The 16,638-nt window shown below is 36.5% G+C and overlaps 5 protein-coding genes across 5 annotated transcripts; 2 read left to right on the top strand and 3 right to left on the bottom strand.

Moving 5' to 3' along the window:
• Positions 1 to 729: 729 nt before the first annotated feature.
• BKA55DRAFT_545505 (uncharacterized protein) lies at positions 730 to 1,743 on the bottom strand (the record flags this gene model as incomplete). Its single annotated transcript, XM_046190823.1, has 1 exon — positions 730 to 1,743. One exon carries the CDS (start codon positions 1,741 to 1,743, stop codon positions 730 to 732), a length of 1,014 nt encoding a protein of 337 aa, XP_046043024.1.
• Positions 1,744 to 2,319: 576 nt separating this feature from the next.
• On the top strand, positions 2,320 to 3,534 carry BKA55DRAFT_583607 (uncharacterized protein). The gene is made up of 2 exons (XM_046194230.1): positions 2,320 to 2,484; positions 2,547 to 3,534. The coding sequence occupies exons 1-2, from the start codon at positions 2,400 to 2,402 to the stop codon at positions 3,425 to 3,427; spliced, it is 966 nt and encodes a 321-aa protein (XP_046043023.1). The 5' UTR covers positions 2,320 to 2,399; the 3' UTR covers positions 3,428 to 3,534.
• A 373-nt stretch (positions 3,535 to 3,907) lies between these two features.
• On the top strand, positions 3,908 to 4,828 carry BKA55DRAFT_545503 (retinol dehydrogenase; the record flags this gene model as incomplete). The annotated part of the gene is made up of 1 exon (XM_046190822.1): positions 3,908 to 4,828. One exon carries the CDS (start codon positions 3,908 to 3,910, stop codon positions 4,826 to 4,828), a length of 921 nt encoding a protein of 306 aa, XP_046043022.1.
• A 6,856-nt stretch (positions 4,829 to 11,684) lies between these two features.
• BKA55DRAFT_667836 (X-Pro dipeptidyl-peptidase protein) lies at positions 11,685 to 13,853 on the bottom strand. Its single transcript, XM_046197854.1, has 3 exons — positions 13,448 to 13,853; positions 11,879 to 13,375; positions 11,685 to 11,824 (listed from the first exon to the last, which is right to left on the bottom strand). Exons 1-3 carry the CDS (start codon positions 13,645 to 13,647, stop codon positions 11,731 to 11,733), a joined length of 1,791 nt encoding a protein of 596 aa, XP_046043021.1. The 5' UTR covers positions 13,648 to 13,853; the 3' UTR covers positions 11,685 to 11,730.
• Positions 13,854 to 14,196: 343 nt separating this feature from the next.
• Positions 14,197 to 16,568, bottom strand: BKA55DRAFT_583604 (uncharacterized protein). Its single transcript, XM_046194229.1, has 5 exons — positions 16,419 to 16,568; positions 16,028 to 16,344; positions 15,478 to 15,963; positions 14,894 to 15,419; positions 14,197 to 14,827 (listed from the first exon to the last, which is right to left on the bottom strand). The coding sequence occupies exons 1-5, from the start codon at positions 16,500 to 16,502 to the stop codon at positions 14,333 to 14,335; spliced, it is 1,908 nt and encodes a 635-aa protein (XP_046043020.1). The 5' UTR covers positions 16,503 to 16,568; the 3' UTR covers positions 14,197 to 14,332.
• Between the last annotated feature and the right edge of the window lie 70 nt (positions 16,569 to 16,638).

Below are 16,638 nucleotides of genomic sequence, written 5' to 3'. Positions count from 1 at the left end.
TACTTTTGGTGGTATGATGAGACTTGTTGTGTATGATCAAAGGTTCCTCCTGCGAGGAGACAAACAAACGCTGGTGTCACCACAGAAATGATTACCTATATCACCTGCTAATAAGACGTAAGCAGGTCCCGCATAAGTCTGACCCCCTCCGTGTAGTCAAGTTAAGCATCGATGCCAAAGAATCACATCGTTTGCTTCTTTGAGACTTAGTGTATTACAAAATGCAAAGAGACCAGTTAAAACAAAGATAACTACCCACATAGACTCGTGCCGAACCAGATGATAACGACGTGCATGATCGGGCAGGCTATTAATTAAACTAAGGATAAAATTAATATAACCTTAAACTTTACATGTCAAATAATAATTAAGATAATAAGATTTATAAAGTGGTAAGCTACGTTAATTATTTTAAAACTGCCTAGTAAGGTATATAATACCTCTTTTATAGCAGTTAGTAATATCTAAGAAACTTCATTCACAGAAGTCAAGCTTCCAAGGCCACTACACCGGTTAACAAGAAGGTTTTAGGAGTGGCCAACTGAATATTAGCTATTTCGAAACTGTAACAAGGGGCACACAATATATCTGCTACAGTAGTTAATCACTCGAGGCATAGCAGTAGTCTAAGAACATACACGGCTCCGTTGTATATAAAGGGGCATATCTCCCGTCTGCTAGGGCACCAAATCTAAATATAAGGAATAGTTATTTAACTATTGCATACTCTCAAACTAATCCAACAAGCTTAAGCGAGTCGTTCCAAAGCCGAGCTTCTTTCTCTGCATCATACGCGTGCTTGGCGTACCCCTTGGAGAACCTGCCGTTACTCTCATCTGCAGGCTCTGCCTCAGCGACGTCATTTAAGAGCTTCCCTCCAGTTCCCTCCCACTGCTTGCTAATAGCTGCCCAGACAGTTGTTGCCGCTCCCTGCTGAGGACTCTTAAGGCGCTTCTGGAGCGCCTCGCTGGATGCCGCCTGTGCGATGAACTCTGGGTCGAGATAACGAGAGAGGCCAGTGTCGATCTCGCCAGGATGCACGCTTAGACCATGAAGACCTTGAGACCCATATCGTCGCTCAATCTCATTAGCGAAATAGATATTGGCCGTCTTAGACTGCCCATAGGCGACAAAGGGATTATATCCACCCTTTTGGAAGTTATAGTTATCCCAATCATTGATGCCGTGGATGCCATGTGAGGCAGAAGAGAGGTTAATAACCCGAGAATTGAATTCGGGCGTGGAGCCTGCAAGTAATGCCGGTTTAAGTAGCTCGAAGAGAAGGAAGTGGGACAAGTGGTTGACCCCAAATTGAAGCTCATGGCCATCCTTGGTAAATTCGAGAGTCTGCACGGCCATAATCCCGGCATTATTGATCAAGATATTAATCTTATCACTCTTAGATAGAATCTGTTTAGCGGCATTGCGAACGCTCTCCAGAGACTCTTGGTCTAAGTGAATAAGTTCAATATGACCAGAGTTTTCGATACCGTCAGAGTTGAAGAGATCAGCCAGGGCAGTTTTGGCCTTGTCAAGGTTACGGGCAGTCAGGAAGAGTCTAGCCCCGGTAGCCGCAAGAGCTCGGGCTGTCTCGGTGCCAATGCCAGACGAGACGCCAGTGATAAAAATGACCTTATCACTTAGCTTGCCCTCAAGTCCTTCATCCTTGACAATCTGGAGAGCGGTTGGTCGGGCATCTCCAGCACCTTGAGGGTTGACGTGGGCTTCAGCGTAGCGAGACATGATCAGTAATTTTGTAGATAGGTAGTGTAGGCGGTTGTTGTGAAAGAGTAGTAGATAGTAGATTGACTGTGTAAGAGATGATAGATTCCGAAATGCGAGGCTCTTGGATCTTTTATATCTGGCTGGAATCCATATTAGCTACTTACAAACGTGCTTGTTCGTCACTATGTTTCAATACTACTACTTCATAGTACACGTATGTGTAGTCCGCAATTATCTGTTATCTCCGCGTTTTCCTCCGCAACCACTTGATCTCCGCCTACTACGGAGCATGCATCTGTAGATGTTCAACATGGAGTTAATCGTCTGCGATGCCGATTATGTATCCATCAGAAACTCCTTAAGGCGTAGTGCGTTTATGGCTGACCTCGTTTTGCCATTCTGGTCCTAGCGCCAGAATGAGATGTGGCCACCACTCTGTTTCAGCTTGGCTGACAGCGTTTGCCATTTCCGTACTAACGTCGGGTTTAGCTGACAGCCCTTTTTCCTTCTAGTATTAGTGCCAGAGCACGCACAACTCTGTTCAGCTGACTAACTGCTCTTTTCCTCTCTGGGTTAATATTCCAAAGCTTCATCTTGGTGATGAGGTGATCCCCTCTTTCGAATTCCCTCGATTATTTTCTCCCTTTCCGGGCTTTCCATATTATCTTGCAAACATGAAGGCTGCTGCCGGCAGTAATTTTGTTGAGGAGCGGAGAGAACGGAAGAGGCTGCAGAACCGACTGAACCAGAGAGCGCACAGTAAGCTTGATTTGCAGGCCCCCTATTATTAATTATCTTCTTGCCGCTCACAGCGCCATTAGGGCAACGTATCAAGGATGAAGCCGACGCGCATCCTAAGAGTCACAAGCCTGACAAGACTCCGTATCACATTGATTGTTGGCGATTAGTTCAACACCCTCGCCTTTCGGCTCAGGCTTCACGTCCAGCAGTCCTCAGCTCGGGGCAAGCTATCAACTATCAACAAATTCCTAAGCATGGAGACAGTCAGACACATGAACTTCAAGCAGCAGAGACTCGCTGGACATTACCTGGTCTCGAGCCTAATCCACCTCAAAACTCGGACCATTCTCTACCTGCTGACCACGTCCTGATCCACCTAATCATCCACAATGTAACCCGGGGGTTCATGTACAACAAGAACGTATTAAGATTGATGGCCAACTTCGTCACTGTCTCACAGTATCTACCCCTCCATCCCGAATTGGCAGCAGGGTGTGAAATGGCGATAGTTCGGCCGACACACCAAATTATACCACACTGCCTCTTGCCAACCCAGCTTCAAATGAGCACCCCGCATCCCACGTGGATGGATATGATCCCATTTCCAGAAATCAGGGATAATCTTATCCGGAGGCAGCATAATTTCAATCATAAGAACTTTCTGAAAGCTCTTGTTGGAGATCTGGTATACATAATGTCACCGCCTGGACAAGGCAAGGCAGGCCTAGACTCAATACCAAGTCTAACGCGGCACTGGCAGCAGGATAGAAGCCTGTCTAGACGTGATAGGGAAGGATTTATTTTATGGGGAGAGCCTTACTTAAAGGAGAGCTGGGAGGCTACGCCGCTATTTCTGGCAAAATGGCCATGGGTTGTAGAGGGATGCCATGAGCTTATCGACATCTCGAATAAATGGAGGGTGGCGAGAGGTGAAGATATTCTCTGCATGCCTACTTCCTGAACGGAGGCAAACACGCACATAACAGCATGTCTCTTATGGAACTATATAAAGGTCACTAGTTGGCCACATATAATATTAGTCCAGTTAGTCAGTTTATTAAGAATGGGTTTTGTATTATAATTAATTTAAGAGTTCTGCCGTGGCTTGGTACCAGGCAGTGTGTGCTATAGACAATGCGGAAATGAATCTAGAAAGCGCTTTTAAAATTAAAATAAAACTAGGCCAAATTATGCACTACCGGTCGTATGCTTGGTTGCAGTGGTATGCGGGTCTTGGAGTTAAGAGATGTTAGGTCCGACGGAGAGTGCTAAGAATTCTCTGGTGCGAAATTGTAGTTAGATTGTCGTGCTTGGAGTCCGAGTTAAAAGACAAGGCATCTCATGTGCTCTCTTCTTGTTGGTTCCTCATCACATTCGCACTTCAGCCTTTTACTGCCATTCATCCATCAATAGTTACCTTTCATCTCTCAAAACTGCAAACATGCCATCCTTCAATCCCGACAAAGACATCTCCGACCTCTCGGGCAAGGTCATCTTCGTGACCGGAGGAAACGCTGGCCTGGGCAAACAGACCATCCTGCGGCTCAGCAAGCATAACCCGGCACACATATTCCTCGCCGCGCGAACAAAGTCCAAGGCCCTAGCCGCAATCGAAGACATCCACAAGGCCGTGCCAGATGCCGCGCCTATCACATACATCAACCTCGACCTTGCGTCATTTGATAGCATTCAGCAGGCTGCCAAGGATTTCCACAGCCAGTCGCAGCAGCTTCACATCCTCATCAACAACGCCGCTATCATGGCCACACCGGCAGGCACCACCAAGGATGGCTATGAGATCCAGTTCGGCACCAACCACATGGGACACGCGCTCCTCACAAAGCTCCTACTTCCCACCCTCAAGAGGACTGCCGCAACTACCAGCCCGCCCCAGGACGTCCGCATCATCAACGTCGCCTCTTCTGAGGAGGCCAGATCTCCCGCCACCGACACCTATGATTTTAACAAGCTCAAGACAGACATGGCCTCCACATCCACACTTATCCGCTATGGCATCTCAAAGGTCGCCAACATCCACCACGCCCGTGCTCTCTCCCGCCACCACCCGGAGATCCGCTCCATCTCGCTGCACCCAGGCGTCGTCAACACTAATCTCAAGAACGGAATGGGCGCTAGTTGGCCGTTAATGAAGCCCCTACTGCCCCTGATCGGTTTGTTATCTACCAATGTCTCAAATGGCACTAAGAACCAGCTGTGGGCCGCTGTTAGTCCTGATGCCAAGTCGGGCGAGTTTTACTTTCCAGTCGGTGTTACTGGCAAAGGGTCAAAGCAGTCCCGTGATAAGGCTCTTGAGGATGCTCTCTGGAACTGGACGGAGAATGAGCTTAAGGGATATGCCTAAGTCGCTGTTATAGAGTTTTATATAAGGTTAGAGTTATGAGTTTATAAGAGTTAATTTCTTTATTAGTCTTTTTTTTATATATAAATTAAAATTCTTTTAATATTAATTAAAGGCATAAAAAGATCGTAATTATAAAAAGACTATTTTTATAAAATTATTTATATTATAATATTAATATATTAGCTTGTTAAAAAGTTTATAAAGTAAATTAAAGCTAAGAAGTTAAAGTAAAAACTACATAATTGCTATAAAAATAAGACTTTAAATATAAATATTTTTATTTTTATTTTTATTAATAATATTAAAAAGCTTTTTATTAAATATCATTATTTTAATATAATAAACGTAATAAGGTAATAAGTAGCTAGTATTATAAAATAACTTAAGGTATTAAGGAGTTTGTAAAAAGTAGAATTAATAGTTAAAGTAGTAAATATCTTATAAATACTAAATATAGTATAAGAAGCTAAGAGCTTAGTATATAATTCTTAGAGCTAGAATAAAATACCTTATAAGCTTAATATACGTTATAGGGTAAATAAGAGTAATAGGAGGTAAGGTTAAAGTCTTTATAATTAGATAAAAGGTTACAACTATTAAATAAGTTAGTATAAGGTAGGTAATAGAGACTAATAGTAGATTTATTAAATAAGGCGAATTTTTCTAATTTTAATAATATATATTATATAATTATTAATAAAGTAGTTAAGAATTTAAGAAGGAGTTCTCTTAGTAAGAATAAAGGCAGATATATATAAATAATCCTAAAGAGGGGTAATATATATAATAATATAAAGACTATTATTAAATTTGCTAAGTTTTACTAATTTTAGTAATAAGCTTTTTATTATAATTAGTTAGTTATAAGCTTTATTAGTAAGAGACAACCTTATTTAATATACTGGATTTTAACTGGTATTATATAAATTATAGAACTGCCAGGTAAAATTTAATATATATATTAATAATAAAAATATAAGTCACGTGACCCTAGTTATAAACTTGTTATTATTTCCTTAGTAAGGAAATTAAAGTTTATAATAGGAAGTTGGCTAAATCCCTATATTTTGCTTAGGTAAGCATACTAATTAAAAGCTTGGATTTTTCTTAATATTTTTATATATAATCTATCCTAATTAAGTAACTAAAACAAAGATATATTATATTATATATAGCTTATATATAAGACCTTTTCTTATAAAGTTAGTTCTTAATAATAATATATTAAAAATCTAAAAAAGATTATATAATTTTTATTACTTATAATTATATTATTAAGAATAATAAGTAAATATATATATTTTAATATTAAAATACTAATTTAATAATATAAAAAGTAAAGCTAAAAGTAAATAAGTAAGATAATATAATAAAACTTTTTTTTTAAATATAATAACCTTAATATTAAGTCTTAGTAAATTATATAGTAGCTGCCTTAAACTTTAAAATTTAATTAAATAAGTAGCCTTAATTTATAAGTATAAAGAAAATATTTCTTTTATTTTTAATAAGCTAAATACTTTCTTTATTATTATCTTCTTAAGGTAATTATTACTAAGGTATTATTTGTAAAAGATTATAATAAAATAAGCTAAAAACCTTAACTTTTATTATAAGATATATTATTATATAATTATTATTAATAACTAGTTAATATATAATTAATATATATTAAAGTAGTAATAGGCCTTTATTAATAGGATTAAATACGCTAATAATAATAGTATATATTATAAATAATATATAAAGTAAGAATATATAGTTTAGTTAATTAAATTAAGAATATAAATATTATATTCTAAGAATTAAAGGCTATTATAAAATAAAGGAGGGCAAATAAGGAAAGGAAAAAAAAGAAAGAGATAAATTAAAGAAAAATATTTTAATATTTAAGAAAACACTATAAATATTAATATTCTAAAGCTAACTTAGTAAATATGTAATAAATTACATTACGTTATAAAATAATATACTCTTAGTTTATATTATTACTTTTTTACTAATTTACTTTATTTATTCTTATATATAAGGTTAATTAGTTATAGGCCTTCTTATATATACTTAATTAATTAAGATTAATTTAACCTTTATTAATTAACTTATATAAAGTAAGTAAACTTAATATAATTCCTTTATAAGACCCTGCCTTTACTTTATATTTATTTAACTTTATATATAAACTCCCTATTCTTATTTATATATACTAAGGAGGATATAAAATACTAATTCTGCCTTTATAATTATATTAATAACCTACACTATATATTAAGATAAGTTTAAGCCTATAAAGGCAGTAAAGAAAGCTACTTCTTTTACTATTAAAGGCTAATTATACCTTAAGGCTTTTTCTAGCTTTTTTAATTTAAATAGCTCTTAACGAATTTAAGCTAAAAATAGTATATTTCTTAAGTAATTTAGATTTATATAACTAATTAATTAAATTAAATTATAATTAATAAGAATTATTTTAATTAAATTAGATTTCCTATTTAATAAAAAGTTCTTTTTAATAGCTATAATTATTATATATAATATATATTAATTTCTATTTATAACTTACTTTAAGGCTAATTTAATTATATTAATAAGATTATAATTAGTTATAAAATAGCCTTAATTATATTATATACTATTATAAATAATAAGTACTATAATAATAATTCCCCTATTTATATTAATAATATACTAATATTACAGCTTATTTGCTTATTTAGTTATATAGCCTATCTTATAACTTATTTAATCCTCTTTTCGCCGCCAACGCCAAATTCACGACTTTAGGTCTTTAACTTTAGGCAACCTAAACTTACATAAAACTCAATATATTTCTTCTAAACCCTATAATTACCCCGCTTCTATCTACATCGCAGTACGCCATCCCCCTCATCTCAGTCACGCTCTTGTAATCCAAGACCATAACTAGCCTAATCTTTACTAGCTATTAATTAGCTTTATAGCCTTTATTAGCTCTACTAACTATTTCTTTATATTATTAAGCTACTATCTATATAGGTTCTTAACTAAAGTCTCTAATCTAAAGTCCTTAATAAATCCCTTATTACTTACCTCTATAAGCCTTCTTATTATAAGGGATTATTTTAGCTTTTATAATAACTTAATCTCCTCCTTAAGGTAGCCTTTAGAGATTATTAGCTTTTTATAATAATAATATATAAATAAGAAAACCTTATAGCCTAAGATAGCTTACTTAATAAAGGTAATATTATCTTTTTTATTTTAAGCCTTTTTAATCTTTAGTATTATAATATAAAGCTTATCCTTATATTTATAATCTTTAAGAGCTATTATAAAATAAGGAATCAGGTCAGGCATTTTAGTATAAAAGGCCTTATCAGGTAGTTACAGGCTTCGTCAGATAGCAGATATCGTGATGGTATAGCTGTGATACTGTTAGCGGTTGCGGTTAGAAGGGAAAGTCAGGTTAGATAACTTACTGCATAATAGATAATTAAAGCGTGCCTTTTAGGTAGGTTATAGGAAGAAGGTCGGGGCCAGCTAATAAGCAGGTAAGGCTTTTCAGCTGGCATATATATAGCTAGGTTTAGGCTATAATTAAGCCAGCTAATTATAATAATTTAACTTAATAAAGCTTTGCTAGCTATAGGGGTAATAAATATTTAAATTATATTAGACTTTAGAAATACTTAAATATACCTTTTAAGGCTAACTTATAAACTTAAAAAAAATAAAAAAATAATAATAATTATTTTCCTAATTTAAATTATTGCTTTTTTATTAATTTTACTTTATTTATTTTTATATATAAAGTTAATTAATTATATGCCTTTTTATATATATTTAATTAATTAAGCTAGTTATAACTTTAAGTAAATTTAACTTTTATTAACTAACTTATATAAAATAAAATAAATATAATTCCTTTAAATTTTTATAAAACTCTGCCTTTACCTTATATTTATCCTAGAACTTTTTACTAATTTAAGAATAGCTTATTAGTAATATTAGCTGCCTTTATAAATATATTAAGAAGCTACTCTTTATATATACAGTAAGTTGGCAAAAGTTCTAACACATTCCGGGTCTAACCCTGCTTTTAATAAATTTAAAATATAATATTATAACTTTATTATATTATTTTAATAGATTAAAATGCCCTAAATAAGGTAAAGTATATATTATTTTCCTTATATATAAATAAGGTTTATAATAATATATAAATTAGGCATTTATATCTAGGATATTATAAATAAAGAGGGGTTAAGCTATTATCTAATTTATAAGGTTATTTAATATAATTAATACTAAAAGTTAGGTAAAGATAAACTATAATTTAATAGGCCTTAAATCTTATTAAATTAGGATAAAATATATATTAAAATACTTATTAAAAATAACCCTTTTATCTTATATAAAGATATTAAGAACTAGGTATAATTAAAAGCCTTATTAAGAATAATTTATTACTAGCTTATTAAGAAGAGTATATAATATAAGCTTATACTTTAATACCTATTTCTTAATAAAGAAGTTACTTAATTAAGGAAATCTTTCTTAAATAAATACTATTATAAAAATAAGTCTTTTTAGTATAATTAGTAGTTTTCTAATAAGGTTATAATTAACTATATAAATATTAACTATACTAAGTAGTTATTTTATTTAGCTATAAGTCTAGGGACTTCTATCTTAAAAGCTTCTTTTAATAATATTATAAGGTAAAAGACTTTACTAAGATAAGGTCTAGCCTTATAAAAGGCCTGCTAGATATTTATAGATATTTTATAATATAATTAACTATAATAAGCTATTTATAGTTATCCCTCTTCCTAGGGATCCTTAGTCTAAGAGGGGAGGCATAATTAGCCGGCATATTCTATCCTATCTCTAATCTTATCTTCCTAGACTTATTAAGGAAAAAAAGACTTTTTAATATAATAATACCTATTTATTTATATACTAGAAAGTTTAAGACTAGCTATAGCCTTAAGTAAGAAGAAGAGGAGTCTTTTTTACTAATTAGCCTCTATATAATCCTAACTTTAATTTTATTAAAAACCTCTAGAAAATCCTTAAATAGAGGATATATAAGACTTATCTTAAAATTACTACTTATTTAAAGTTAGCTATAGCTATAAAATAATTTATTATAGCTATAAAAGAGCTATAGTTTAAGATTAAAGATAATATAATTAAGAATATAATAAAATTAATACCTAACTAACTAAATATATATTATAATATAAATAGCTAATATATTAAGTATTAAGCTATACTGTTAGGATCCCCTTTTAATTCTTTATAAATTAATATATATTCTATTATAATTAGATAAATATTACCTATTTAATTGCATAGTGAAATAGCAGGGTGTAATCGAGGTGGTTGCGGCTGATCCGGAATATGTTAGAACTTTTGCCGACCTATAGTAGCTAAGTTACTTATAAAAGCAGTAAGGAAAACTACGTTATTTAACTAAAGAAGATAACCTTCTCTTAGAGCTATTTCTAAGTCTTTAAGACCTAATAGCTTATTATTAACCTAATTTAAATTAATTAAATTAATATAATATCTCTCTTTTATATAACTAATTAATTAAATTAGGCTATAATTAAAAGTAATTACCTTAATAAGGTTAAATCTACTTTTTAATAAGAAGTTTTTTATAATAATAATAATTATTATATATATTATATAAAGTTCCTTTTTATTAGCTATTTATAAGGTAGGCCTAATAGCTAGATTAAGATTATAGCTAGTAATATAATAGGCATTAAGGCAGTATAGCTATTATACTATTAGTAAGAAGGGTTAGAAGTTATAGAAAGTTAGGTTAGATAATATACTTTAAAAGTATAATAGATAAATCAGGTATAGTATATTATAAAAGTTAACTAAGGTGTAGTCCTTTATATAGGTTAAAGGAAGAAGGTTAATTTAGCTGCTAAGATATAAACTTATAGCTAGTATTTATATTACTTAATTAAGGCAGTAATTGCATTATTAAGGCAGATAAACCTTATCTAATTTTAACTTCTATAATAATAGCTTATTATAAGAGTCTTATTATTTAAATTATTAATAGAAAAGCTAAAAAGCTTAATAGCATTATATAAGTCTAAAGATAAGGGAAAAAAATAATAATAATATTAATAAGTATAACTAAAAGAGGAAATATTAAGTTAGGTAATATACTTAAGTATAATAAATAAATTAGATATAGTATTTCTTTAAATAAGTTAAAAAAAAGAGTAATCTAAGTATTAAGAGCTAGTATTTATACTAGTTAGTTAAGGCAGTAATTATATTATTAAGGCAGATAAACCTTATTTAATACTAAATTTTCCTATAATAGCCTGCTATAAAGGTCTCTTTATTTAAGTTATTAATAAAAAAGCTAAAACGCTTATAGCCTTTTATAAGGTTAAAAATAAGGGAAAAATAAAATAAAATAATATTATAAGATAATTATAAATTAAGGATAAATATAATTAAATAATACTTAAATAATTATATATAAATTAGCCTTATTAAAAACTAGAAATAATAATATTAAATAAGTAAATATTATACTTAATAAATAGTATAAGGTAAGAATTACCTGCTTATAAAATAAAGGGATTATAAATATAAGAGTAGGCTAGGATTAAATTAATTAGATATATATAAATATATAAGTAGTAATTAAATTATTAAGAATTAATTGGGTTAGAAGTTTAGTATAACTAGGGGTTTAGTATTATAAGGGATGTAATTAAATTATATATAATATAAGGACTTTTTAAGAGGGTATTAATACCTTTAAAAAGGAGTTTAGTATTTAATTTTAATTAATTAAATACTTTATTATATTTTTATAATAATTTATCTTAGAAAGGTTAAGAGTTTTATATAATTTACTTATCTACTATATCAAGGTATTTCTAACTATTGCTAGGAATAACTGGAAGTATAATATAATTATTATATACTTCCCTGAAATGTATAGAATTTAATCCCCTTAAAGTCTCCTCAGGCCTGCCTTCCTGTTAGCTCTGTATTACACATATGAAATCATCCAGTTAGACTCACCTGTCAATCGGATCATTATGCAGAAAGAGGCCGCTTCCAGCTAAATCACCAGAGCCAATATCTAGGGCCAGACTTTCGCCCTTTTGCACGACCACGTTTGTCGGCCAGATTTCCACATCCACCTCGTACACCTCCCCAGGTGCGACTGGGAGGACGTCGGTAGAAAAGTAGTCCCGATATGGGAGCCAAGGTTTGTGCCAAGGGTGCTGGGGGTTCGTCTTCCTCATACTCACCCTCAAGAAACCTTTCGCGACAGGTGCTGGCTCTCCTGTTGTTCCAGTGTAGAATATCTCGTCCCCAGAGGCTGCAATATGACGTAAGGAGAGGAAAAGATCAATCTCAGATGGGTAGGCCTCGGGAGTATCCGGGCTCACAGAAACGTTCAAGTGGGCGACGATATGGCCAGTTATTTCCGTTTCGGATTCAAATGGAGCTGATCTGAATGAAACCGAGTGTTGAAGGTTGCCGCTTCCAAGTGCCTGATAGCTGATTTTCTGGGAGCGATGGTCAGTTGGCCTCTCCCAACTTAGTGTTCCATCGGGGCCGAGAAACATGCTCTTGTAAAGTGTGCGAGCAATTGGCCACTCCTTTTCTTTTCTTCGAAGAAACTGGCTCTCTGCCTTTGGATTATTATATCCGACGTTGCCTTTGCGTAGTATTAGATCCACAGGGGGGATTTTTCCTTTCATTGTCCATCCCGCCCGATCGTCATCTTTGAGAAAGGCATCAAGGAAACTCTGCTGAATCTCAACCTCTTCTGGATAAAAGAAAGGCAGGTCATGTCTACCGACGATGAATCGAAGGTATTTGAATTCAGAACCGGCATGCATGAACCCCTGCACATTGCCGCGCAAGTGCAGTGAGATGCCTCCCCAGTTTGCGACGCTGAGGACAGGCACACGAATGTCTTCGAGATTGTAGTCAACGGAAGCAAATCGTGAACAGTCCCGAAATGGATTAGCTCGTGCCGCATCCACAAGTGTGACCCGATTGCGGCTCAGTCCTTCTTCCGACATGTCACCTTCGATGGTGTCGTCACCCCAATTTCGTGTCGCTCTACCGGGAAGACCGTATTGGGTTGGTCCAATTTGTCGGTCCCAGATTTTGTTGAAACCAGCATTGGATAAGATACCACCGTGCCGGCACGCATCGCGGTACAAGTCTGAGAATCCTTCCCATGGAACAATGGCAGCGAGACCTTTAGGCCTCTGGGCAGCAACTCGCCACTGGGTTGAGCCGTAATAGCTGATTCCCAATAGGCCGACTCTCCCGTTACTCCATGGCTGTTCAGACGCCCACTCTATGAGGTCGCAGAACGATTGAGTTGTACTGGCCGACCAGATGTCGAGAAATCCAGGAGATTGGCCGGTTCCAGCCTCATCTGCCCGAATGACAACATAGCCACGCTCAGTCCAGTGACGTGGAGTTGGTACTTCCCAAGCTGAGTGTTCCGTCTTGTGAGCAGGGTTTACTTCTGCGTAGCTGTTGGCATTGAAGCTGAAATCTCTATTAGTCTGAAGAACAATGATTTCTCGGGGACTGAATCAGGCAATGTAATGTTGTACTTACTGACTGTAATGCACGTCCTTCCCATAAGGACCACATGTGGCAAGGACAGGAAATTTGGCGTCCTGGTCTGTTGTTTTTGGGCGATAAACGTTGCAGCGGATGGCCGTGCCGCTCTTAGTGACCACGGTGACATTCTTTTCAAAGATATAAGGGTAAGATGCGGTGTCTACCGTACTGATATCTCCAAGGAAAGGTGGCATTTTGAATGCGGTTTTTATAAACGGTTTCGGTTAAGATGTGATCAAAATAATATAACTCGGGTGTGCTAGAGCGCCGTTTGTCAGGTTATCTTGTTCTACTTTTATCATTGACAACGATATCAGTGTGCATTAAAGCAAGCAAATTTCTGGGTAGTGGTGTCAACCGATGGGCCGAACGCGTTACCGCTGAACCAATAGAATCATTTACCGACCCTGATCGGACAATTGGGGAAGTTCGCCACTTGGCACATTGTAGTGATGGCTTTAACCGTTTAAGATGTCTACCCGGGAGCCTCTGTCCAACCATGTCCCCGCGGACCCGTTGATGATGGAAAAGACCGCGGAGTCTCCATGGGATCGAAAAAAGGACCCATCCACCTCGAACGCGGTCAGTGTAAGTGCGCACGCTTGTCGCTCCACTCAAGAGATAGATTCCCGTGTGTGAAATACAGGTGGCGGGGACTGCCCGAGGATAACCCATGTACGTTAATACTAGGATGTCCGAGTAATACTCGAACAACGGAATTTAATGATCTCAAAACGTCATCTGGCCGACCAAGAATTGCTTTTTTAAACGACTGGCGATCACCCCTGAGGCATAGCATTGACTCGCACCACGTCTGCTGCAGTAGATCTGGGGATCCTAATATCGGGCTGATATTAAGCGGCGACTACGTAGTAACAATTACTTATACTCCTCTAAACAGTCTTCAAACATTTTTCCGGGGCTATTTAAACAAGCGCCCCATAGTGAGAGATCATCCATTGGTACCAAATGACCAAAGCCCTCACACGTCTGTAATGCCTCCACCACTGCATCCGCTATCCGATGGCTTGTAAGTCCTTCCAGTTCAGGGTCTACCGATCCAAAATGCGATAGAAAAGGATCTGTTGACGGCATCAAATCTGATGCATGTGTCAGATCGGGAGTATCAGTTGACTCAGCTCGATATCCACTATTTTCTTCATAAGTCCCCAGGCCCAAATTATCGATTTCGACTTGGTTTCTGATTGAGTCATTGTTCCAAATGATTGCGTTGTAGCCGATGATAGACATTCTTGCTCGGTTTGTCGAGCCCCTACATCTATTGAGGTCCATGGCATCCAGGGACCCAGGCTCGTCTGCGAGGGAATATGCCATGCTTTTGTGATAGTGATAAAGCACCGGCATGTATCTCAGCTTTTAATCGTAAGGTTAGTCAGACATTTAGAACCATGATTTTGTAAGAAGAGGGCATGATTATACCAATTCCGCAACGAGTTTCCAACGCTTGCCTATCGTGCGCATCACATTGAGGTTCGCTTTAATGTTGGCCATGGTACTCTCTCTTACGCCACTTTTTCGGCACCATAAAAATGGGATTTGAATAGCACAAGAGGAGTAAGCAGCGTAACCCACAAATCCCGGAGCTTGTGACGGATCCCAGAAGTCTGCCTGGAGGCAGAGGGAAGAGATTTTCCGGGCGTGGAAGAGCGCAGTCTGTGCTGATATTGCCTGAGAATACCTGAATTCTCCCGCTGCAGAACTCAAAGAGAGCAACGGGACTATTGATGAGTGTAGGACGCAGGTAGTCTGATGGTAAGTGATGTGGATGAGCACTCTCTGAGAAAAGTTGATTGCTGATAGTGCTGGGGTGTGACTCCAATCAATCTCGAAGTCCTTGATGAGAGCGTGTTGCCATGTCCTCAGTTCGCTGTCCAACTTTTGAATAGTCAAAAGCTTCTGATCAATCTCTAACCCATCGTCACGCGCAAGGAGATAGACAGATGCCCTTCAAATAGTCAGTAAAACGGCATTGGGGAAAAAGTAATCGAGGTAATTGGCTTTACCAGAGGCTGCTAATTTTTATTAGCTCAGCAAAGATGCTAGTAGTTACATGCTGATGGTTCCATGTTGCATGATGTTCAGGGATAGCACCGATTCGGAAGTCCTGCTCGTCGCATGGCAGTGGAACGTCCTTAAATTCCAGGATTTCCATCTTGTTGGATGCCGTTCGATCGATGAATTGATTGATGAGAAAGCATGCCCAGAGTCTTCTACGACTCAGCTCAGCCTCGATGGTATTTGCTTGTGCCAAAGGATTTTTGCCAAGACCGAGCAACCGTGAAGTGCATTGGGCATTGGCTTCGAAAACCATCATCCGTTGCCACTGCCCTTGACTGTACCAGAAAAGGGTCAAATTAAGAAACGTGACTAGGTTGTCTTCGGTTGGAAACTCGACTTGAGAAAGGGCAAGTCTGCCTGCTTCTTCTGCCCATTCATGGGCGGAGCCTGCCCCGACGACTGTGTAATACTGGTCATTATCATTGTGGAAGCTGCGAAACCGTCAGAATCTTGGTCACCCTTTATATGGACTGGCGAAGGCGGGTTGCGCAATACCATGAACCCAGGGCATAGACACTCAGGGCAACGTGTTTCGTGACCGCACCTTGTGACAAGGACTGGTTGAAGGATTGGCGGTGAAGGAGTAATGAGGCGTTGTACACGTTTGAGAAATACAAGTCCACAAGGTCCAAAAAGAGACCATAATGAACGCCGACGTATTTGCAACCGTGTTCAGTCGACGTTGAGACGGTGCGAGCTGGGGCCACCGAGTCTTGCCGGGACGAACAATTGTGCTGGGCTCCTGTCCAGGTACATGAGCGGCGGAGGCGAGAGCACCTAAAGCAAGACGGCCTCTCGCCGGTGCATCGAACCTGGAAAATAAAGGCGTGAGTTTTAGAGACTTTCGAAAGGGATCAATTTAATACGAGAACAGACCAAGGCCTACCTTGAGCGCGCTACACTGAACACAGGCTGTTCGTGGCCGTCCAGCACTTCTATCCGATGGCTCAAGACGATGAAACCCTCGCATTGGATTTATTTTTATGAAAATTCGGTGCAACAAATGTCTTAAGCTTGTGCGGGGACGATAGTGAGAATACAATGGGAAATGCGGAGATGAAAACGATGCACCAGACTTTATAACCTATTCTATCACCTCCGAACTA

Source organism: Fusarium redolens (assembly GCF_020744475.1).
Source record: "Fusarium redolens strain MPI-CAGE-AT-0023 chromosome Unknown BKA55scaffold_23, whole genome shotgun sequence".
Taxonomy (NCBI): Eukaryota; Fungi; Ascomycota; class Sordariomycetes; order Hypocreales; family Nectriaceae; genus Fusarium; species Fusarium redolens.
Note: the sequence above shows the minus strand (reverse complement) of the source record. Positions and strands in the feature narration are given on the sequence as shown.